The sequence below is a fragment of the Dysidea avara genome, chromosome 3 (assembly GCF_963678975.1).
Source record: "Dysidea avara chromosome 3, odDysAvar1.4, whole genome shotgun sequence".
NCBI lineage: Eukaryota > Metazoa > Porifera > Demospongiae > Dictyoceratida > Dysideidae > Dysidea > Dysidea avara.
Window position 1 is genome coordinate 13,132,942 of NC_089274.1, and position 24,424 is coordinate 13,157,365.

A 24,424-nucleotide genomic window follows, 5' to 3' on the forward strand; every position below is an offset into this window, starting at 1 on the left:
GGGATCCTTACTAGCCATTGGTAATAGCGACTCTGATGAACAATCAGTGCAAGGACACTAGCCTGGGAACCCTAAACAAAATCTTCGTTGCTCAGACAAAGCAAGAACCTTCTTCTCTCCTTTCCACAATAGCGATTTACTAACGCACGTGTTCATCACAGCACTAACGTTATTGCAATGCTGTAGATAGAAACCCACAATTAAATCTTGTTATCTAACCATCATTCTTATTGGCAAAACGATTCACTTACGTTCAAGTGCACAATCGAAAGTTATGCACTTCACTATAAATACAACCAAGAAGAAAACTGGAATTTCTCAAGTGAGTTACAGAAGTGTAACATATTAGTTGTAACATGGGCACTTGTGATTTGCCTGAAATATACACACTCGCAGCCCTCGTGCTCATGTGTATATTTCAGGCAAATCACTCGTGCCCATGTTACAACTACTACATAGCTACTGTATATAGTGACAGGACTCAGATATTAACATAATCTTAAAAAGGACTATTAGATGCATACATTTAAAAGATCTGTTATTACTGTTGCAGCGTGTGTGCTTTATGAGATGCAATATGCACATTCTTTATGTTGCTGTATGTCTCTGCTACTTTTCAGCTACAATTTACATCAATGCCACTGCTGTAAAAAATATTACCTGCTTGTATCATCAAGATTTATAGAGGCAACGGTTGGTGGAATCAACCTGATGGTCACATTGGCAACAGGACGTGTCCTACAAACATACATACACAAAAGTGACATGATTTGATTAGCATTGCACTGAACACAAATTATTGAACAAAAAGAGCACATTTAAGATTATTTATATGAATGGATACTTAGGTTACAAGTAGTTAACATGTGCTACTTATGGCAATGAAATACCATGGCTATGCAACTTTGCACTTTCATGCATGCACGAACGCATGCATGCAGCACATACACTCGTATACACACACACATATATATTTTAAGGCCACTTCCTCAATTTTCATCTGGGTGGGAGGTCATTTTTCATTATCCATTATTGAAGGAAACACCCGAGAAATCACAGCAACAATAGATTATCTTATCACTACAAGGATTATCAAAATTGCACTTACACTTCACCACCTTTCTGGAGCAGGAATAAACACTGAAAATGATGGTCAGTTTGTCTAAACATTGAAACTATAGTGCACGTGACAAATTATAGGCAGCAGGGTGGAAGGTGATGCGGACGAGTGATGAGAAAACATTAGTCAACTTTGCCTAATAGTGTATTTTTTCTTTTTCTTGACAGTTAAGTATTGGTGTTCATTGTTTATTGCACAACTATAGAGTGGATGCACCATAGGTGTCAAATTGTTCCTGCAATTTGTTCAGCTGCCTTGTAATCAGAGTAGCAATGGTAGTCACTATACTACGTGACTTAGCTACGTTAACACTAAATTAAACGCTTCACATAACAAACTTATGCATATTTTGTCATTCCAATTTTTTTCGGGAATAGACTAGACAACAATCAGCTGACTGTGTGAATTTTTGGCAGAAAACTTACTGTACTATGATGGCTCATAAGTACATTTACATGAACACAACTTACACAAGTTAATGCTTTGCAGGTTTGTACATGTCTTTGTTGTGCACATGACAATATTATAGTTAAAATAAAGAAGATGTACAATTACACAATGCATGTAAAATAATAATGGTGTACATATTATAAATTTAAATTACTTTGCGTTGGCAAGATCAAAGCGAAAAGAGTGCTCTATTTTCTGTAACGTATTCAAGTGTGCTATATTTTCCATTTGCATCACAATAAAGTACAGTTATGGAAAATAAAGAACAGTTATGCATTGATTGGAAAATAAATACGAAAAACAAGATCACGTGCGTAACATTTCTAATCACCAAAAGTAGCCAAAATGATACTATTTGCTTGTATTACTCCACAACTGTACTACATAGACACTTACTGATTGTCTGATGGCCGAAAACTGACGCGGTTCGAATTCATGAAACGAATGCTCCAAGCAAGACGACAAGAAAGCACTCTAAACCAGTTAAAGCACCACTACGCTTAATATGAAAATAAAAGCACTCGGGCATGGTCTCAAGCCTAATATAGCACTCGGCTTCACCTCATGCTATATTAGTCTCTCGCCCACGCCTTCGTGCTTTTATTTCCATATTGTACATGCGGCGGTGCTTTAACTAATATGTAAAGTAGCAAAATTTCATAATTGTTCAGCCAGCATAGCCTTATTCTCATGGCTAAAGGTTTTGCCACACATTGGACTTTTGTGAACAGGTCAAAGGAAAGGCAACAGAAACAAATAGTACAGCAATGAAATGCTAGCAGAAATGATGCTTTGTACAATGGAACAGGAACTGTTTTCGACAACTACTGTAAATGTACAGTTGTGGCTGGCTTTTGTAATATTGAACATACAAATTTTTAACTGCATTAATAGTGAACAAGTACTGTAAAATAGCTATACATATGTACTGTACCTTAGCAAAAATACTTGTTGTGACATGTAAGCTCCCACGGCGATATCTATTGGGGAATGTATACATATACCACTAAATCAAATATGCAAACACACACACACCTGGATACCCGTTGCTATCTACATCCAAACTGTTACTCAGGGATGAGCCAAACGATCTCAAGTTTGCTAGTCCTCCAACAACGTTAAGTTCACTACCAACAATTGTCTATAATACAAGAAACATAAAATAAAAAACAGTGCTATGACAAATTCAAATACTGTCTAGCTACATGTGCATATCCACACTACAGATGTATTTATACTCACTGCTTGTATGTAACCGTGGTTGACAAGTGTTTGTGGCTAAACACAAAGTGAGCACAAAGCACCAACAGATACAAGAGAAAAATATACAAATGCTAGCTATTTTCCAATGGTGTGAGGTGCAAAATTTCAGCAAATGGCCAACAATAATAAAGTCTCTATTTTGTTTATGGGGTAACGAGCCTTTTGTAGTAAGAAACTCTTGCTCCACACAAATGATTCCCATAGAAACTGGACTCCATATGGTGACTGAATCACACCATCCCAAGTGAGTGAATTGATAATATGTATACTGTCAATTTCCTCATAATTTTTTTTTTTTGCAACTTTTTTCTGATATTCATAAGCACTGGGCTTAATGGATGCAACAACTTACTTTTGTGTGCCCAAACAATTTGGGGGACAAATCTCACCTTGCTACACAGGATATTTTGCATATGAATACACATGCATGATGAACATTGCTGCATTTCATTACTTGTCATGGCCACAATACATGTGTAAAAGTGTAATATAATTCAACTGGCTAATGTACATGCAAAAATCATAAAGCAGTAACTAACTTGAGTCAATCTCACAATCTCATCACCTCCTACTCCACTGTATATGTAAACTGTACCGGAACCATCACCAAAGGGAGCACCAACAGCAAGATCTATACAATACATTAACACCATTGATGTGTTGATGCACGGGATATGTTCAAGTATTTGTGTGTATGTGCACGTGCATAGTGCTGGGCAATAGCACAATATTATCGTATATTGCAATTAGTGATGTGCGATATGTGATATATATCAAAATATTGTGATTTTTTTTTTAATATCATGATATGATATAGAATCTTTATATCGTGGTATAAGCTTAGGTATAGATTTTAGCTATAATTAGAGAAAAATGTACCCAAGATGTCATTGTACACAGTACTTGTTTTGATAAAAGACCTTGCAATGTTGTATGCTAGTCATGTACCATGTTGTATTGTACTTCTAGTACATCACTGCTACAAGTGTTATCAGTGTAAATACACTAGCTGAGTGATGAGTCGTATATCGTGATATATATCATATTGTGATATGTTCTGTGCAATAATCGTGATAGGAAAATATCCTATATCGCACACCACTAATTGCGATATTTACCTCTGATATCGTTTTCAAATTTCAATATTGTCATCATATCGTATTTCAGTATTTCTCTCATTTAGTGTAATTCTGCATATATACACACATTTATGCAATTCTTTGATGAAAGTAATACTGAGTCAAATTTTATCCAAGGAAGTGTTCATTTTACATTTCTTAGAAAAATATAATGCCTTATTTTCACTGTACCATCAACGTATGGATATCGTGATATTTAGTAATATCGTGATGTTTCAGGTGATGATATATCGTTGGTAGGAAATTGTGATATCGCCCAGCTCTACACGTGCACGCACGTGCGTTTTTAGTACATGTATTTGTGTGTGTGTGTGTGTGTGTGTGTGCGTGCATGCGTGTGTGTGTGTGCACATGTACACCAAGACACTAGGCATACTAATGGGCCATTGCTTACCTCCAAGGCCATTATTATCAATGTCACCAAGACCATATACAGCATATCCAAATTGTGCATAAGGTTGTGTTCCAGTTATTGTACGTAGAAGAGTCAAATTCTGCATATACATACACATACATACAGTATGGTAATACTACATACAGTATGGTAATACTGTTTAGTAATGATCTAAATGGCAAAATGCAGTGCTGAAATTGTCATGGAAATACTGAAACATACACCCATAAAACATTTTAAGGGCACCTTACATCGACTTTGATTTTTTGGCTCCATTGTTCTTGTAAGGATTGTAAAGAGAAATTTTATGTAATAATAATAAAGTTATTATTGCCTTTTGGGGAATAAGTGATGACTTGACTCTTCCTTTACGCTTTTCATCTCCGTTTTTCTTGTCATCATCTTCATGCAAGGAAAACATAATGAGGAAACATTTTATCATACATGACTGCTGTATTAGGGTGACTGTTTTATCAGGGTACCTCGATTTTGACATTCGGATGTCATACCATTTTCAAGACAAAACAATTTAACTAGCCTTTTCTAACAAGAAGTAATAGAACGTGAATACGTAACAATTGTGCCCTAGTCTGGCCTGGTTATCCCAGATGGGACCCCCATGGATGTGCCCATTTCAGTACTAGCTATGACAACAGTTTAAAGGGAGGCAACATTTTATTCTATGGGTGAATTAAGCAGCTATGGCAGACAATGGGTGAAGATATTCCATAAGAAGCACACTGATTGTTACGTACATCCACTACCTTTCATAGTAGCATAAGCTAACACATCATAATTCCGTTTAGGCTATGAGGTAAATTCTAACAGAACATTAGCACAAGCACAGGTGCATTGTAGCTAGCCATAGTAACAGAAAGAGAGAGAGAAAAAAACAATCAAAAATATTAAATTAAAAAAAAAGCAAAGCAGGGGTGCACATGCACTGAAAAGTAGTAAAACAAGAGACACAATAGTATACAAAAGTCATGACCCTTCACTACTTTGTGGTGCTCGGATAATCTTATAACATAATAGTGAACTCCAACACACTGAAAATGATGACAGCAAATGGTGCTAATAAATCATCCATGCTAGAATATAATACAGTACATGCTATTTACAGTGAAGCACCTGATTATTCAAGTATATGTGGATCTGTCCAATTTCAAACAGGCCACGTTGCGGGTCACTGTATGTCGGTGCTCCAACCACAACCTCATCACGGCTAGTGGCACAAGTCAGAAAATAACATTTGAAAACAGTATGAACAGTGTGTGTGTGTGTGTGTGTGTGTGTGTGTGTGTGTGTGTGTGTGTGTGTGTGTGTGTGTGTGTGTGTGTGTGTGTGTGTGTGTGTGTGTGTGTGTGTGTGTGTGTGTTCAGTTGGTTATGAAAGTGGTGATGACACCACTACAGTACCAAGGGCATGTGAATTATGACTGACATCATTAGAACACATATTCTTTTGTAGACACACTATGTACTTATGTATAATCTTCAGTTGCTTTTAGCGATTACATACAACACAAATCACTTACTTATCTCCATTAAAGTCAACACTAGCCAGTGAAGCTCCATATGCGCTGCCAACCTAAACATGTGACAATCACACTTGAAGTTACAACAACCATATCACCAAGAGTTAATAATAGGGGAGGCCTCCCCTATTATTAACTCTTGATATCACCAAAAACATATCTATAACAACAACAACATTAGTAGTTATAGGTAATTATTATCTCTAGCACGCAAGGCAGCTGCCTCTGGTATAAAAAAGCAAAAAAAAGCAACCAAACAAAGATTTGATAAGCTTGAATAAAAAGTAGTCACTTACGTATGATCAATTTATGAAATCTTGAATAGGTATACAAATTTGTTAGTGACAATTAGGAGGAGTTTGAAGTTGACTTGCACTTGAAATAATATCTAACATTAGGATGTGTTTTGCACACTTCTGGTAAGCTTAGGGTTAGATAGAGGAGGTTGGACACAATAGATTGAACGCAAAGAAGTCTTTAGCAATAGTCACACCATACATTGTGCTTCTGTGGCATATATACTGAAGATTCTTACTGAAAGATGAGTTCATGAGTGGGTTTCCCATGAGGCCAAAGCTAGCAACTTTCATTTTTTTTACACAACTTCTTGGGAGGTGATTGAAGCAGTCATACTAATTTCTTGTAGTAACATCGCTGAAAGGTTGACTCAGAACTCCAGCCTGCAGCTTTGAGGATGTCTGAGATTGAAATCCCAGCTAATGCAGCTGCAGAAGAAAGGCTCCTCTGACTGAAAATTGAAGTATCAATGCCTGAAGCTATCCACAGTAGTTGAGAACATTGCCTTATGTGGCTTGATAATTGCTACAAGCAGATTGGTTTCCCTTCCCTGAAGGGGTTGTGTTCTGCTCTCATATTCCTTTAACTGGACATAATCTACTTCCTCCTGGAAGAGACGGAAAAAGAAACTGTTAATCTGTGATGTGGACCTTCGATTGCGATATCCGGTGCCGAAACCCAGGAGAGAACTAAGGATCTTGGGACTTCCTTTGGAAAGACTCGTCTACTAAGAAGCTATTTCTTAAACTTAGAATCTGTGGTACCGTGGAAACTTGATAACAGTACCACATAAAGTGAGTTATTTGTTCAGTCAGATCTGTTGTTCTGTATAAGTTGTTACAGGATTCTGAAGGTACCCATCGTTATGCCAGCATTGAGTACATTGAAGAGTAATCGAACTAGAGCTAGAAACGCTTTAGCTAGAGAAGAGCAGGAAGCAAATGAACTGCTACAGCAAGAATTAAGCAGTATCAATGAACAGCAAGTGATGAAATATAGTTTATCAATTGGAAAGTCCATTCTTAGTCTGGAGACAAAGTTAGCACAATTATAAGTGGCTAATGATAAATTGATGGATGCTTATGATGAAGAAATTAACTCTGAAGCTTTCGTTGAGTTTTAATCTGTTTTAGAACAGGACAGTGAGTTTATGGACAATGTTATTGACAAGGTATCTCAACTTAGAGTGCTTAAGGAGGACGTTGAAAGAAAGCGGAGAGAGCTGGAAACTAGTCATACTCACAACCTTGAGCAACGTCTCACACAGGTACAGGAACAGATGTCCTTATTACAACCTAGTCAAACACGTTAAGGAGAATTTTATCTTCAGCCTCCACTAAACTGACACAAATCGACATACCACCCTACTCAGGAGATGTTTTAAAATGGAAAGAGTTTTGGGACATGTTTGAAGCTTCTATCCACAAAGAGAAAAGGTATGCTAACATAGATTAAATTCACTTATTTGAAACCAAAGCTTTCTGGTGATGCCTTAGAAGCAATAGCAGGTTATCAATTGTCGAAAGAGAATTACCAAATGGTTGTTAATGTGCTAAAGAAAAGGTTTGGGAATAAGCAAGTAGTTATTGATTCCTATTACCATAATTTGTCACACTTACCTGTGGTCACTAATCAAACCAGCAGTTTGGGTCAATGTTATGATGCTATTGAAAGGAATTTCAGAAGTCTAGAGGCCATCGGAGAGAATGTAAATCACCGACATTTCATAGCATTAATCAGTGAAAAGCTTCCACAAAGAGTACTTTATCAACTCTATATATGTTGAAAGCGGAGGATGAAGAATGGACAGTATCCAAATTACATAAGTTACTTGGAAAACACATTTCAGCTATGGAGATGGCTAGCTTAGAATTTTCACAGACATCCACTCAATCCAAACATCACCACAGCTTAAGTCAGAATGACAACCCCAGACGAAATCACTTTATTTCTAAGCCAACAGCCAGCGGATTGTTAGCAGGTAATACCAAGCAACGTGTACCTAAACAAACTTAGGCAGTGTATTTTTTGTGGCCAGCCACATTGGTCAGATGAATGTTCCAACTGTAGAACATTGCAGGAAAGACGAGAAAAGTTGAAGGGATCATGTTACATAAGTTTAAAGAAAGGACACATGCCAAAAAATTGTGCTAAAGATAAGATTTGTGCTCACTGTGGTAAAAAGAATGATCACCACAGAAGTCTCTGCCCTACTCTAGTGATTCATCATCAGGATTGTCCAGCATTGAAGATACAGTTGAAGCCCAGCCTAATGAAATGACTGAGACTAATGTTTTAATGCAAAAAGCTACAGCAACAGTAAAGAATGTACTGGGTAGTTCCCGTATGCCAGTTCGCTTGATTTTAGATTCTGGTAGTCAGAGAACCTGAGTTACAGAAAAGCTTGCAAAAGAAATCAAGTTAAATTAGGACCATGTGAAAGCCTCTCAATTGCCACATTTGGTGCAAATCAGTCAATGAAAATCAAGTAAATTACTGTCAGCTTCATTTGAAAGATGGAAGTGTTATGTCAGTGGATGTTACAGTGGTCCCTAGTATCACAGGAAGAATAACCCACACTCCATTGTCACCAGCAGATGCCAAATTTCTCAGAGAATCAGCCTTAGAGGATAAGCTTGCTGACACAATTGTTACTATAGTGCAGAAGTTTTTCAAGTCGACATGTTAGTAGGGAATGATTACTATTTTGATTTATTGTAACCCAGGAAAATAGATCTTGGTAATGGTCTCTACATGTTTCAATCCAAACTTGGTTGGATTTTTGGAGGAAAAGTGGAATCTAAAACAAAAGTTGTGAGTGAGCAAAACTTACTTGTGAGTGCAATTGGAGTAACACCCACAGATACAGAGGCCATTACACACAGTATGTTTACCTTAACTGAATCTTCCACTGCAGTAAAGAAGTCAACAGGAGGCAGAAGGAAGAGAAACAAACAATGGACTAAGCCTTTCCCAAAGAAGCAGAGAACATTGAAAGAAATTTACCACAGAGAATAATTCACTGAAATCAGTTCATGAGCAGAAAGAAGTTAGGGGCAACACCATCCGTAGAAAGAGGAAACAGGAACAAGGTGAAGAAAAGCAAGTTATCTTGTCAATTCAATCACAATCAACAGAACAAAAGAAATCAAATGATTACTTACTTAGCTTAAGAGAGTGAAGTGACTCAACATTGAGAAAAGTTCAAAATTCTTCTAAAGAGAAGCCTCAAATTGGAGATGTAGTGTTGATTACAGAAAGTTTACCACGAGGTCAGTGGAAGATAGGAAAGATAAGCAAATTGATCAAGGGAAGAGACAATGCTATTCAATCAGCTGAAGTAACGTTACCCACAAGAAGATGCCTACACAGAGCACTGAAACTACTCTACCCCATCGATTGTCTAGATATCAATTATACCGTGGAAGATGATACCGAGTCCGAGCAAAAGAGCTTGAAAGATTTGTGTCCCACTAGACAGGCCGCTTTAAAAGCAAGAGAAAGATTGAAGGAACATCTCGGGGGAGTGTTGCAGCTAGATGATGCAAGAGACAATAAATAATTTCATATAATTACCTTTAGGTCACTTAACACTCTGTAGGAGTTAACTTGTAGCATTTTATGTATGGGAATTAGTAAAACGCAGAATACAGAATACGGAATAACAGAATAAGCAAAATTTATCTTTTGCAAATTGTACAAATAATTAATAATATTTTCTTTACCTTGCAACAGCTCTGCATGGCATGTCACGGCGATGAATAAACAGTAGCTGGGCAAGCATTAAATAGGATAAGCACAGAACCAATCATCCTAGAACGATCTACCTTCACTAAACTTGCCTATCTATACTCCTTTAATGATACTGCTACAAAACACTAAGACCTAGTTCTATTCTTAGGTCAAACTAGCTGACCTTCATGTGCATCCGACCAAATTTATTAGAATCACACTATCGAGGAGTTCAGTCGGGGAGTCCAGTGGTCATGTTTGGCTTTAAATAGATTTCAAAACTATTCAAGTTTGAATCAATAGTGTAGGTATATATGTTTACTGAAGGTAGATCATTCTAGGATGATTGGTTGTGTGCTCATCCTATTTAATGCTCGCCCAGCTGCTGTTTATCCATCACCGTGGTGTGCCATACAGAGTTGTTACAAGGTAAAGAAAGTATAATTACTATAGAATATATATTATTTGTACAATCTGTAAAAGATAAGTTTCGTTTATTCCACAATTCCGTATTCCGCGTTTTACTAACTCCCTTTATGCATAGGACTTTGTTTTTGTACACTAGACTATGTTAGAACATTCTAAACCTGTCAGACTAGTTTGAACTACTATGTATTCTAGGCCTATATAAAAGGACAAGATTGTATCATAATTTTAATGTTGGTAAAAAAAAAACTGAACTGAACACTATCAATCGCGATAAGAAGTATGAAATATCATGGTTGGGATCACCACACTGGTGCTACCAGCACTATGTTGGCTTGTTGATTCTGCACCTTGAGTATCCTGTCTACCAAATTCCTTGAGATATGTGGGTCCACACTTGGAGAAATGCATCTGTCGCTTCTGCAGTTGGATCTTGCCACCAGCTAAAACTGGGCAGACGGGTGAGTCACAACTTCCAGTGGACCAAAGGTTTACTGTATTCTGTGGAATATTAAGGGAGACAGCTTCCAGTCCGTCCTGTCTGTTTGCAACTATGATTCTACATCTGCAATGGTGTTCTGAGTTCCGGGAAAGTGTTGAGCCGTGATGTGTATGTTTCTTTCCGGACACCACATCCACATATCCTTTGTTAGATTGACTAGTTCTCTTGAGACTGTCCCCTCCCAGACGGTTGATGTAAGCAACTGCTGTGGTGTTGTTGATCCTCAGCAGGATGTTTAGTTTGGATTTGTTTGTTTTTTTTGCAAATGGCTGCATATTAGTTGTTGCCAGCAATTCCAAGCAGTTGATGTAGAGCGTTGCCTCCATCTGTGACCATGCTCACCTTGTAGTTTGTATTCCACAACGAGCTTCCCATCCCTGCAGTGAAGCACCGGAATCTGTGATCATGTCTATCTTCATTTTGAGGAGTCTTTCCATTCCATTTGGATATCTGTGTCCCACCATTTCAGTTCTTCCAAGCTGTCCGGTGAAAGGATTATCTTGCCCTCGTAATTCTGGGAGTGGGTCTCCAGGGATTTGGAGAGAGCCACCTATAGGAGAAGACGGGTACAGGAGGAATTACACACATTGTTGAATTCATTTTGCCCAATAGACATGCTAGTGTCCAGGCTGAGGTTGGCTCCACCACCCTTATTATTTGTTGAGACTCTGCTCGAAACTGTTTTATCTTGGCAGGAGGGAGTCGTAGCTCCATCTTGATGAAGTTGACTGTAAGACCCAAAAATTCTATGATCTGATCTGGAGTGGAAGAGAGTAGGAATTCCGCAGTATGCACACTCCAGTCTAATAATAGTACAGGCTTGTGAGATAACAGACACCATCTCTTCAGACACTGTGGCTATACTGGTGGGATGAGTTTGGTGTCCCAGAGGCTCAATGTCAGAGTTGTACTCCCACTCAACTACTTCGCTGTATTGAAGTGTGTCAGGAATGTCCTCCCAGGGTTGGGGCTTCATTGGCGGTTTGTCCTCGAGTGGGGTTCCTCAAGCCTCTATCATGGTGGTCACATGTTCCTCTCCGAGGTGACGATGCCAATCTACTCCGACATTGCTCAGTCCGGTTCTCTCGCTGAGAGTGTGACTGGTCTCTGTGGTCAGAACTGCTCTGAGATAGTGACCTCGAGGATGAATGGAATCTATGGTGCCGGCGAGAAAGATGCTTGCCATGCTTCTTTCACTTCTCGAAGCAATACTTTATCTTGTCTAAATCATTCTGCCATTGATATTTGAGACTGAGCCTTCTTAATTATATAATTCATAAATGGCTCAGACCACACAGTGCTACTTGGAACTGTATGAAGAAGGTGAAGTCAAGGCTATCAACGGTCCCACCTACCCATCCTGGAGGAAACGGTTGCAGCTATTCAAAAGGTCAATTGTAGATTTTGTTTATCTGGAAGATTTTTTTTTCTTACTGCAAATAACTGTTCAACTGAGAGAACTGGCCAAACACTGTTATATGTAATACAGAGCCTTCTTCATATAATTTCAAATAGCTGGCAACCATTCCGTGGTCTGAGCCATTTATGAAGTGTCTGTATAAAGTCCTGTTAATTATGAAATCATTTGTGTATGAGTTGTGTTTAACATTAACAGTCAAAACAGCTAGTGTTCAGTTTAGCAATTGTAATTGATGTTTTTTCGTACTATTGTTTCTGGTTACCTTCCTTAGTGGTTTAGCCTTTGCCTTCCCTGCTCTCTAGATTATGTGCACAAATGATGTCATATTGGAGCAATATTACCGTTATACTTCATGGTATCAACAATTTGGACTGTCATACAGACCATTCTATAAAGCTTCATAGCACTTACCAATACTGTGCATTATGTGCTAGTAACATGCACACAAAGGGAAGGTTAAGGTATTGGGAAAACATAGTATCGCAGTTAAAAAGTACCTCACACAAGTTTTGATTGCATACCTTGGTTTCTTATTGAGAATGGATTTAAACACACACACACACACACACACACACACACACACACACACACACACACACACACACACACACACACACACACACACACACACACACACACGCACGCACACACACACACACACACACAGTATAGTACAATTTATGCTTAACATGATAAATCACCTGGGTACCAAAAATATCCTGGAGAGGTAGTGGATTTCCACTAGGCACAAAATTCTCGTACACTGTCACCTGTCAGGTGTGAAAATAAAATAGTATACATAACCAGGTCTGTAAGAACCCCACATGTTCGTCAAGTCTAAATGTTACAGTAGAATGCACTTAATAAAACACATGCAAATTGTTTCTTATAATATATATAAGTTACAGTGGAATGCCTTGTATCTAACGTGTGGTGTGTTTGAACTGGTTGTCAAGAACTAATAGGACAGCATTTATTAGAGAACTCCGGTAAAATGTTGCAGGTGATATAATATATAGTACTGCACAAATCAATCTTTATGTTGATACCACTTTGTAGCACTGTATGTTAAATTCTACTGTAGATGAAACTTCAGTTTGAGCATTTGAATATGTGAGGCTTTTGCAGATTCATCACACATATATACATACAATATACACACATGCACACACTAAAAGTTTAGGGCATATGGAAGTGTTTCTAGTACGTTTCTTCATAGTGATGGAGGTACTGCTCTTGGTCAAAGAAAGCTATGAAATTTCAAATTTTAGGGCTCTGCGGCACTGCCAAAAAACCTTTATTCGGTAAGACAATAAATAGTGGGATATTTTCGTAATAGAAAATTTTGCAGAAAAGGAAAAATCTAAATTTTCAAGGCTTTAAATTTTGAAGAGCGCACATTTCAAAGTCAAGGTGGATTTCAAATAAAAGGAAATTTGTATCACAAATCATAAAGATACATGCATGCTTGCCAAAAACTTACTTACAGATGAAATAATCCCCTCCTTCTGTGGGCTGGGGAGAAAACTAGGGGAGTCTCAAACAAAGTCAATTCTAATTAGCCACCAACTCAACCATATCTATGCAAGAATAGCAGCAGAAAGCATGAATTCCCAACAATGGTCATTTTGAATCAGTTGTTTATTGGCTATTGGGGCAGTAATGATACAGTTTAACCATTACCATCAGCTAAAACTCAAGGAATACATGAGACTGAGCTAAAACTTGAGGAATACACAAGCGAATTGCCAAAACAAACAAAAAGTTGAAGGCAACAGTTACTTTTACTTGTGGGGATCTATTTTTGAAGAATAGCAGTACTCGGGAATTTATTCTTGAAGAGAAGGGCCTCTTTCAAATATTAAAAAAATGAAAACCCTTCGAATATTATACGCTCTACGGTACCTCAGTATTACTAAACAAGTTAAAGGAAAAATTAGAAATTTTAAGTTCGATTAGGGATCATAGAAAAGAAAAGTAGGGAAACAAGGGAGCTGGAGGTTGCCTACACCTCCATAGACTGGATTAGGGATTAGATGTTCACTAGTATATCTGGAGGTGTAGGCAACCTCCAGCTCCCTTGTTTCCCTACTTTTCTTTTCTATGATCCCTAATCGAACTTAAAATTTCTAATTTTTCCTTTAACTTGTTTGTTTACATTTTTTGTAACATTATTATGACTGGTGAACCCACGCATACCGCATCAAAAGAAAGGATGGCGCCAGAATTAATGGTTTCGTCTGAACGTACGCCCCAGCTATCACAAACTGCTTCGAAAGTACAGTGGCCATTACACTTCGATTTCGGCTATGTTCAGCCCATTACACAGCGCCACAGACAAAAAACAGTAAAAAAAGTCCCTCTGCAACAATCCAGTCACCACGAAAATACGACGATTTGCACACCCCCAACTATCAATTACTGCCTCGTAAGTGCTGCGGCTATATTATGCTTCACTTTCAGCTATGTTCAGCCCGTTACACAGCATTACAAATGAAGAACAGTGTTAGAATCATCTCTGCAATCAGTCCAGTCACCATGGAAAATACGGACGATTCCCATTTACAAATGTATTGTAGGGAAGCCATGCATCGCGCTACCACGAATCGACACCTTTGGCTATAAGCAAAAAGAAATGGGACACAAAGGAGGACAAAGGTAAGTCCATGATGCGTGCATTGTACATACTGCAATATGCCAAAAGACGTCTCGGGATGAAGCGACGTCGAACAGTGAAAAAATCAAGCCTGTAGCCTTAGCTGTTATCGAGTTATGCTTGCCTGAAGGCAGGCAGTTAGTCAGTAGAAAATTCCATTGTATATAATTTTTTTGTAACAATTTATTGGAAGCCTTTAGGATCATACTGAAGGCAGTTTTGGGCTTGGTTATGCCTAACCAATACTACCAAGGTGCCAGGATGGAGTTGTGAAGCTGGTTTTTGGGTGAATTTTTTGGCTAGGAAAACCTAAATCTCCATGATCCCTAATATACAGTACTACCGTACTGTATGATATAGGTATACTGACCTTAAATGGGTAAAAGATTGATCCTAAAAATGGGTAAAGTAATTAGTAAGTGATAAGGCAAACAAACAAACCAAAAAAAACACATCTCAGCTACCACTACTGAAAACAAGCAGTTTATTGTTTTACAGTAGACCCTCGGGTTATCCGAACCCCTTTGTTCTCAGGCAATGATAAAAGTGTTCAGATAAGTGAATTGTTTGGATAACTGAAGTCCATACATTTATATACATAGCTCTGTTGAAATACTCTAATAGAACGTACACCTATACTTAAAAATACTCTAATAGAACAGTCATTTCCAATTTCGGATAAACGAGGGTACAGATAAACGAGGGTCGGATAACCGAGGGTCTACTGTACTACTATTTTTGATATTTCGGTATCAGCAGACCCAGTTTTGAGGTGCCATACTATAGTTGTGGCTCATTGCAGTTCAATAAAACTTGTTCACAAACAGCAACTTTAAATTGCTTCCACACGCTCAAGATATTAGTTGTTTCATTACATGTGTGAGGATTCAGTAAACTGTTTTAACCAAAATATTCTTGTTTTCATTCAGGTGTGTAATACGCACACACACATGCATAACACAACAAACCTACCAATCCTCTCAACTGGTCAAATCTAGGAGCAGATGCCAACACACCTACATTGTACAAAGCAACTAAACACACTGTGCAATATACAACAAACTTGGTAGTTCTGGAGGACCATTGCGTCTGAAAAATACCAAATCATAGCCCATCAGTGCATTGTGGGAATCTTCAGTACTGTTCTCCACATTCCTGTCTGTCACAAGTGTTCTGGAAACACCTCTAACGCCAGTATCCGCAGTATATTCTCTAATTCCACCTACAGGATAGGTACGTACATAGTTATAGTCAATGCTATCAGCATGCCAAACTCTAACATGACTACAGTAGACACTCATAATAGAATAGAACATGTCCAACATTTGACAACACACCCTGTATCACATACAGTACACAAGGAACCGTACAGAGAGATTCCAAATTTTCGGATAAGCAAATTTAGTGTATATCAAACATTTACTAATTGTTCCCCCCCCCCCCCCCCCCTATTTTTGAAAGATGTCATACCTCATGCACGGAATGACACAGTAACAAGCAGTGTGGCTACCAGTCAATGCATTAATGTAATGTTGATATCATAGAATTGTAATCAAATAAAAGGACTACATGCACCAACTAGGCCACTGAGAAATCTGTACCAGTGAAAAGGGCTATCAAGTTTAACAATACCCAAGTTATGAACATACTGTACAATACAAACTGTGCCATTCTAATGTGACAGAGCCATATAATCATGATAAGTACACCACTGCCCCAGAGTTTCGTTTCCTACAATATATGGGACATATTTGCATAGAGCATGATAATATATGGGAGACATTTTGCATAGGGTGTATAATATGTGACTAAATCTGCGAAAACCTGACACAATTGTGGAAGTCTAATATAATGCATTGGTGAAATACTTGCGTATTATTATTATTTTTAAAAATTTGAATGCTTAATCTTAGTGAAGAAAGTGCCTAACAATAAAAACCTAGATATCATCTTATTCGCCTACTCAAGAGGAGCTCAAAAATCTTTGTTTTGTTGCAAGATACAGAATAGTGATGTGCAATAATATTGGTAATCATATCACAGTAATGATAATAGCTTGTGATTATCGTGAGTGCAAATCAGATATTCTTACCTCAAAATACTCTCAAATTGAAGCATTTGTTGGTATTTTTCAGTTATTTAATTAACTTGCAAGATTTGCTGTATTTCTGAAGGTTTCCTCTCTCTGTATTAACATGTTACATTTTGGTATGGCATAGGATCAATAAAATTACTACTAAATTATGCAACTTATTACTATCATGATAAACTATCGTATTGTGATGCAAATATTGTGATAAATGATATAATAGCAAAACCATTATCGCACATCACTAATATGAAGTTATGGGCATTTGTTTGTGTCATGTCAAAATGATAGTACACAATCGAGCTTTCTTTTTCACTTTTGTATGTAATGAAGAAAGGTGACACAAGGAAAACTTACCCATTTATCTCACGGCGAACATGATGGTGCAAATTTTAACTCTGTGTGTCATTCTGCTCGTAAGTTACAACCATTTTAGTAATTCATTTTCCCCGTAAAATTTGATCTGCTTAGCAAAGTGCATGCTCTGTCAAAGTTTCAGCCTCACATGCCAATAACTTTGGGGGCTACTGCCCTACAAAGTAGCAACAACAAAAAGATAAATTATAAAACAGGAATTCGAAAAATGCGTGATTGTGTCAAGTTTTCACAGATCTGGTCACATAGAGGTATGCTGCTTGGCATAGGTGCACACTATTCTACTACAGGCACCCCTAGAAAGTTTGCTTAGGTATGCAAAAATTTCTCCTACGGAGTACAAATCTAAGTAGTGCTATCTTTGCCTGGGTATCAAGCATTTTTTAAACAAAAACAATCAGAGGAAAATTTGCCCCTCCCCCCATCAGGTCAAGCCTTCCTCAGTACATGTGGAATACATACCTAGCCAGTTGACATTTCCAGGCACCCCAACTGCTATCCCATTATCATCTCCACCTTGAGTCTACAGTACACAATAAACAAACATGAAATAAGTAGACGTAAACTTGTAGTAGTATTTAAGGCTATATACCATCCCATACTTAAGTACTTCACATATGTTTCTTCCAGTCCTACCATTTACAAGCATCTATATATTATAAACGTTTTCTGTGTGCCCTAACATCTATATCTTCATAACCAGTATGCATAATATACATGCACAATGCCTATACACATGGGCTAAGCAACATTAATTATCAGATGAAAACTCATGGCCAAGCTGAAGCCGTATGACATGACTCTTGCTAGAAACATGGAAAGTAAAAGGGATGGTAGCAGTTGTTGCTATAACCATGTCACCGTCATGTGGAAGAGATTTGCTTGATTTAACGTCACATGAATAATGAGAACTTTGAAAACTGTGGCATTTAACCTAGTGAATATTTATCCATTGTGTTTTCTTCAAGATTGATCATTGGGTATATCCATTGCAAATGCTTCCACTTTCCATCCCACAAAATTAAATCTGCACCAGGCTGGCAACGTGCACACCAAAGTATTAGACTCCTGCAAGACTTGCATATGTGCAATCACATGAGAAAAGTCCTGGACAAAATTGCTCATGAAACCGCTGGACACGAGTACTGTTATCTACTTTGACGTGACACCAGTTATACAGTTACTTATGTGTATAACGTAATTTGTGTGGAATTTTAATTGTGGTTTCTGCTGCTGGTTGGATATTGACTAAATAAGTCACCAAATAATCCATGAAAACATCGGCTGGTTTTGCTTGGAAAATGGCCAATGGATTCTGTCATTGTTGGAGATGGTCCTAGAATGGACAGATAGAACTGGAAAATTATAGCTAGGGTGCTTGGGACATTTAGTGATATCCAAAGTGTATCACAACAAAATACACTTGCTAGAATATATCCCAAGAGAAGGCTGAGTGTTAAGGGAAAGGTGAGCTGGAATTAGAGTTTATATCTAAACTAGGACACTCAGTACAACATAATATATTTAAAATGTTTAGGACAAAAAAGTTGATGTTGTGCTACTTCTAAAAACCAAGCGCCCAATAGCCGCCCATGCTATCCCTTTCTAGCTAAATAATCAACCTATATATAATTTTAGTGTTATCTGTTACACCTTTTCAGTGATTAAGTCAAGTCAATAAGTCTAAGTCCTTGAAATTAGGTTAGGTAATCCTAAGGCTGCAGCACATGTTGCTGTCAGACCTTCAGTGCTGGTCACTGTAAAGTGTTACTAATAATAATAATTACTAATGAACCACAATAGTGGGTTAATGTTTTTTGCAAGAACTCTAATAGAACGCAAACCTAAAAACCACCTTGAAAAGTATCCTCCAGCTCAAAACAACCCTCTGGTGGTTATTTGCAATGAGTATAGGTCCACTAGTAAATATCAAGTGAAAAGGAAACACGTATTTGAGACAAAACTGAAATTTACCATTTTATTCATCTTCATATTATTACTAACATACAACCAAGTACATACACCAACGTGACAGCCTCCTGGTGAGGCTATTAGGTGGTGAAGGCATGATCCCCAAATCAACTCAATATGTCATAGTAGTGACAGATACAACACAATAGTGGCATTGTAACTAAAGGCCACCAGTAGCTAAGTTCCAGTACATCATTGGTGCGGTAATGGCACAGTGATGTGTACAAAGTATATTTAATTATGTATACAAAACATACAGGAGAGAACAATACATTATTGCAGTATCGAATACATTATAGGCAACATCAACAGATAAAAATTATTAGCCAATATACAGCACAGTATCAACATCAACTAGAGCTAAATAAGGTTCATCAGTGGTGTAGCAATGGGACAGCGGCGGGTGACACACTATAATTATGCATACACAACTTGCAGGAGATAGCTACACAATACTGTAGAACCAGACAAAGGAAGACAGCCAAGCCAGCCAGAATCTTATCCTTAACATTGTCTGTCTGCCCCCCCCCCCCCCCCCCCAATCATGAGGTGTTTCCTACGCCTATGTAATCCTAACTGATGGTTTTTAATGGCAGTCATAATAATATTATGACAGTCAACAACAAAAATACTGTGAACCCTAAAGACCTTTTAAACAGCTTTTAAGGCTTCACAACCATCTTCAAAGGCCAAGAGGCAAAAATCAACAGTGCTAGACACTACTAAGAGGTGATTATTTGCTGCTTCAAAAATACAGCAACTAACTGCTCTCCCCCACCACCTACAACTTGGCCTGTTTGTGCCTCTCCCCTGCTTCATACACCTTATAATCCCCACTACTCAGTGCTATAGTACTGTACATCAATATACTAGTTATAGCACTTACAATAAAGTCCTGATTTCCAGTTATATCACCTCCTGAACCAAGTCCACACACAGACAGGTCAAGGTGAGTACCTGTCAACCAAAGACAACACTACATGATTGTTTGTGGTCATTAAACTAGTGTATTTAAAAATGAAGTAGGGATCCAAGCAATAAAACTTTTGAAACAAGAATGAATGATGGTATTACAATACAGCCCCATGGGAAAATCCCTACATTAGCATGCAATTATTTTGCTCAATGCCAAAGCAAGGATTTTCCAACTTCCTTTTTATCACTATGATCCCTCAAATTAATATTTTAAAAATACATTAGTTTGCATAGTTTTTTTGTCTTTTTTGTACAGCTGTGATATATACATGCGACTGTACTCTATTAGAATAGTGAACATGGCTGTTGTGATAGGGTGACTGCTTTATCAGAATATCTCGAGTGGGTCTCAGATGATTAGCTTACACAATATTTTCAAGGGGCGTGGTCTTTCCATGTCTTCTTTCATCATGCTACCAAAGAGGTATGGTCAATATGATCAATTACGATAAGTACAGCTAGATCATTAAGGGGCAGCTGCTAGATCATGAAGGGGCATGGCAAATCCTAACATGCAGCTACAAGTACCATAGAAAGTACAGAAATATACAGGGTGTGTACTATTATCTATATGAGTGCAGTGTCTATACAGCAGCCTGAGCACTTTAAGATATAGTTAAAGCACCGTCACGTGCGTGTGTACGGAAAATACAGCATTAGGGGGCATGTCAAGAGGCTAATACAGCACGAGGCGAAGCCAAGTGCTGTATTTGCCTCGAGACACCCCCAAGTGCTGTAATAGTTTTTCGCACACACAAGCATAGGTGGTGCTTTAAATGTTATATTGTACTTCCTGGTCATCAGGCTTAGAGCGATTTTCTCTAGTACTCAAACCACTGCGATTTTTAGTGTTAAGGATATCAGTAAGTGATTATGCAAATCTATTTCTAGTAGTAGAACGAACTAATAGGGTTAGTTTTAGCGATATACATTGTCACGCATGTAATCAATTGTGCTGTCATAGTGGAGTCGTGTTTAAATAGATTCGCGATCAGATGATCAGTGAGTGTTTATACAATCTATTTCAGTTGTAAAACGAACTGGTAGGATTAGTTTGGCTGGTTTTAGCGATTTACAGTATCACCCATGTGTTGTCCCAGTGGGTTGTTTTTGTAACATTCCTTAAATAAATTCTCCGCATAACTGTACTGTATTTGCCCAATTAAGTGCATAACTGTACTGTATGACTCATACAGTACAGTTATGCTGCTAATTAGTACTGTATGGACAATACAGTGCACAGCATCGCTTTGATCCTCCCATGCAAAGTACAATATATGAAGTAAGGAGAGAATGCTGTAAGTAGAAGGAACAAGATGACGTAATGTTACTTCTAAAACCAGGCATCCATGCAGTTAATACAGCCATTCTAACCAAATAGGCAATTAATCAACCATGTACATTTATATTGTTATTAGTAATTCAGCTAGACAATTAGATTTATAAATACTGTAATTTAGCATATTTCATAATTAATGAATTATTTTGTAATTCGGTAATTATGTTGCTATGCACTGCTAAGGAAGAGCATAACTATAACAAACCATTTTAAACAGCAAATTATGCACAGAAGTATCTTCTCATTGTTTTATAGTGTGTCTAACATGTTTTCTCATGCAAATGGTTTAGACAAAGCCTCGAGGCTGCCCTTCATTTTTGTTCACATAAGTACAGGTAATGCCCCCTTTCAACCTGAAGGATACGCTATCTCTGGTAGCCTAAGAGGCCTTCAATGTTGTTTTAAAGGTGTTAAACATCTACAAAACTGAAAGGAAGATTGTTTACGAAGTATATGAAGAGTCGTCATACCCAAGAACTAACCACCTCAGTGCAAAGTTTACCTGTGCAGAAGTTTAATACAGACTTTATTTCACTTCTACTTCTTACGTGCAAGCTACTTCTACCATTTACTAATTCTGCTCACATGGGTGTGTACGGACAAACATAGGTAGATAGGTACACACACACACGTTTTTTAAAAAAAAAGCAAACAGCAATTGTACATATGTGACATATGGAGTTGGTTTGTGCATCCATATGATCGAAGTTGAATTAAAGTTGCATGTGATTAAGGGTATTAAAGCTAGGCTAAAGGCGAGCCTGCAAATACCCTTAGTTTACCCACCTGCTGTGCCCAAGTGCGAATATAAATTCCATCCTACTCACTCAGTTTCTTGGCTCACTCGTAGCCTCGACAACTCCCATTTGCTTCTATTAAGTTCCAGCATAGATGTTTCCACTTCCCCCTCAATCATTCCTAGTAGCTCTTTGCCAATTCTTACTTGTACTATATTATCTATGTTCCTAGCTAGCTGCGTTTATTTCTTTTGCCTTTGGCTCACTCAAAGCTGAGTTCCTATCGACCACTTCCATTTGATTCCCTTGGTCTTTGACTCACTCAAAGCTGTATTCCTATCCCATTCAGTTCAGGCTTGTGCTGTTCTTACTCTTCTCCAGAGTTCATATTCCAGGAGGCCATATTCCAGGAGGCCAAAGACTTATGATATCACTCTCTTCAGTCGCGAATTTCTGTGCATTGGCATGGATTTTGTAAAACGAATGTCACTCTAGGCAGAGATGCCTCACTGTTACTCTTCTACTTTGCTGTGATCCACCTATTTACCACTCTAGAGGCACAGAAACTCGCTTTCCTTCATTGCACATTGTTTAGAATTGTTCAACACGTCACACGTGTCTGATGTCATTACTATTGACATAGCAACGGGATTTCTAGGTAAGCGTGTTTCCGTAAATTCACGTTATATTGTACTTCAACTTTCCTGTATGTTTGCTTTCTTGCTTAATTGTAAGGTTAGTTCATTACTTTTAGGCATGAATTCCACCACTGGATAAACAATTTGGGGTAAAGAGTAGGCTTGTAGAGTTTGAAGTTAATTACGGTTGAAATGTGAGCGTGGCACGTGTCAGAAAATGTTGAAAACTTTTATTCCACAGTGACACCGTAGCAGTAGAATTTGCCATGTGGGTCATTCCATGTCAAATCACCGAGAAATTGTAGGGTCACCTCTCAGATTTTGACGAAACTTGGTATGTTTGTAGTACCTGTGGTGCTCATGACCCATTCCAATTTTCAGCGTCATACACCACATAGTTTCTGATTTATGACCACAAATATTTTGAATATTTCATGAAAAATTGGTTCGTCTTGAGTTGCAAAATCAACTGTAGCTCACCACTGTGTTAATATTTTAAAATAACATTTTCAGCAATTAAAGACTGTTAATTGATAGTTCAAGTAATCCATAAACTATGGAATATCAATTTAATTAAGGTTCAAAAAGGCTCCATTAAAAACTTTAATCCTTAATATTTCAAAAAGTGCTGCTTCAAATTCTTTGATTTTTTTAGTAAATAATAATTAGGTTATGGTGTATTGTTGGTAAAATTTTTGTGGTGGGGCCACAATGGGCTCAAGAGATATAATTAAATATGTTGTGGTATGTAGTGGAATTTTGTAGTCTATTATTGCTATATGGGAGTGTACACTGTACACCTCTAATAACCACTGCTGATAAGGCCATGCCAGCTTTGTCTTGCACAATGAAGGTGTCCAAGTACAGTGCAACCTGTATTAGTGACCACCTGTATTGAAAGACCACGCAATTTATTTAGTTGTATGGTTTTCAAATGCAGCCAGCTTATATAGCTTGCAAAGGCAATACAATGACCAGCTAATGACACCAGTCAGTTGTTCAATTGGACATGTAGCAACATACTTGTCACTTACTTTGGGTATTGTAACAATGAAAATTACTTTCAACTCTCACATATAACCCATGGTATGAGAAAACCACTCTTTTGTGCCAATCTCAGAAAGCAGAGTGGAAATAAAATTTTACTTATAAGCTGATGTTTTCAGGAAAGAGAGTTGCTCTAGCAAAAAATGAAGTTTCACCAGAATTGATTGTTGGATTTGTCACTTGTTTACAAGAAGAGAATCAATGGTTAGCTTGTGTGCTTGATGAAGTTTGCAGTGACACTAGGAAGTAAAGCTGACATTTCTGCGGTCCATCAAACTTGTTCAAGTATTCAGAGCCCCAGAATATCCACACTATAC

At 37.8% G+C, this 24,424-nt stretch overlaps 1 protein-coding gene across 1 annotated transcript in view; it reads right to left on the bottom strand.

Annotated features, from left to right (window-relative positions):
- The window catches only part of LOC136249453 (integrin alpha-V-like), a 58,489-nt gene that overhangs the window by 14,609 nt on the left and 19,456 nt on the right, over positions 1 to 24,424 (bottom strand). Inside the window, exons 5-16 of the mRNA XM_066041462.1 lie at positions 20,258 to 20,328; positions 17,863 to 17,923; positions 16,000 to 16,158; positions 15,909 to 15,952; positions 12,982 to 13,050; positions 5,904 to 5,956; positions 5,498 to 5,591; positions 4,367 to 4,466; positions 3,373 to 3,464; positions 2,606 to 2,711; positions 2,505 to 2,550; positions 661 to 738 (exon numbers count right to left, since the gene is read on the bottom strand). Coding sequence (XP_065897534.1) covers positions 661 to 738; positions 2,505 to 2,550; positions 2,606 to 2,711; positions 3,373 to 3,464; positions 4,367 to 4,466; positions 5,498 to 5,591; positions 5,904 to 5,956; positions 12,982 to 13,050; positions 15,909 to 15,952; positions 16,000 to 16,158; positions 17,863 to 17,923; positions 20,258 to 20,328 — 973 coding nt within the window. The remainder of the gene's footprint in view (positions 1 to 660; positions 739 to 2,504; positions 2,551 to 2,605; positions 2,712 to 3,372; positions 3,465 to 4,366; positions 4,467 to 5,497; positions 5,592 to 5,903; positions 5,957 to 12,981; positions 13,051 to 15,908; positions 15,953 to 15,999; positions 16,159 to 17,862; positions 17,924 to 20,257; positions 20,329 to 24,424) is intronic.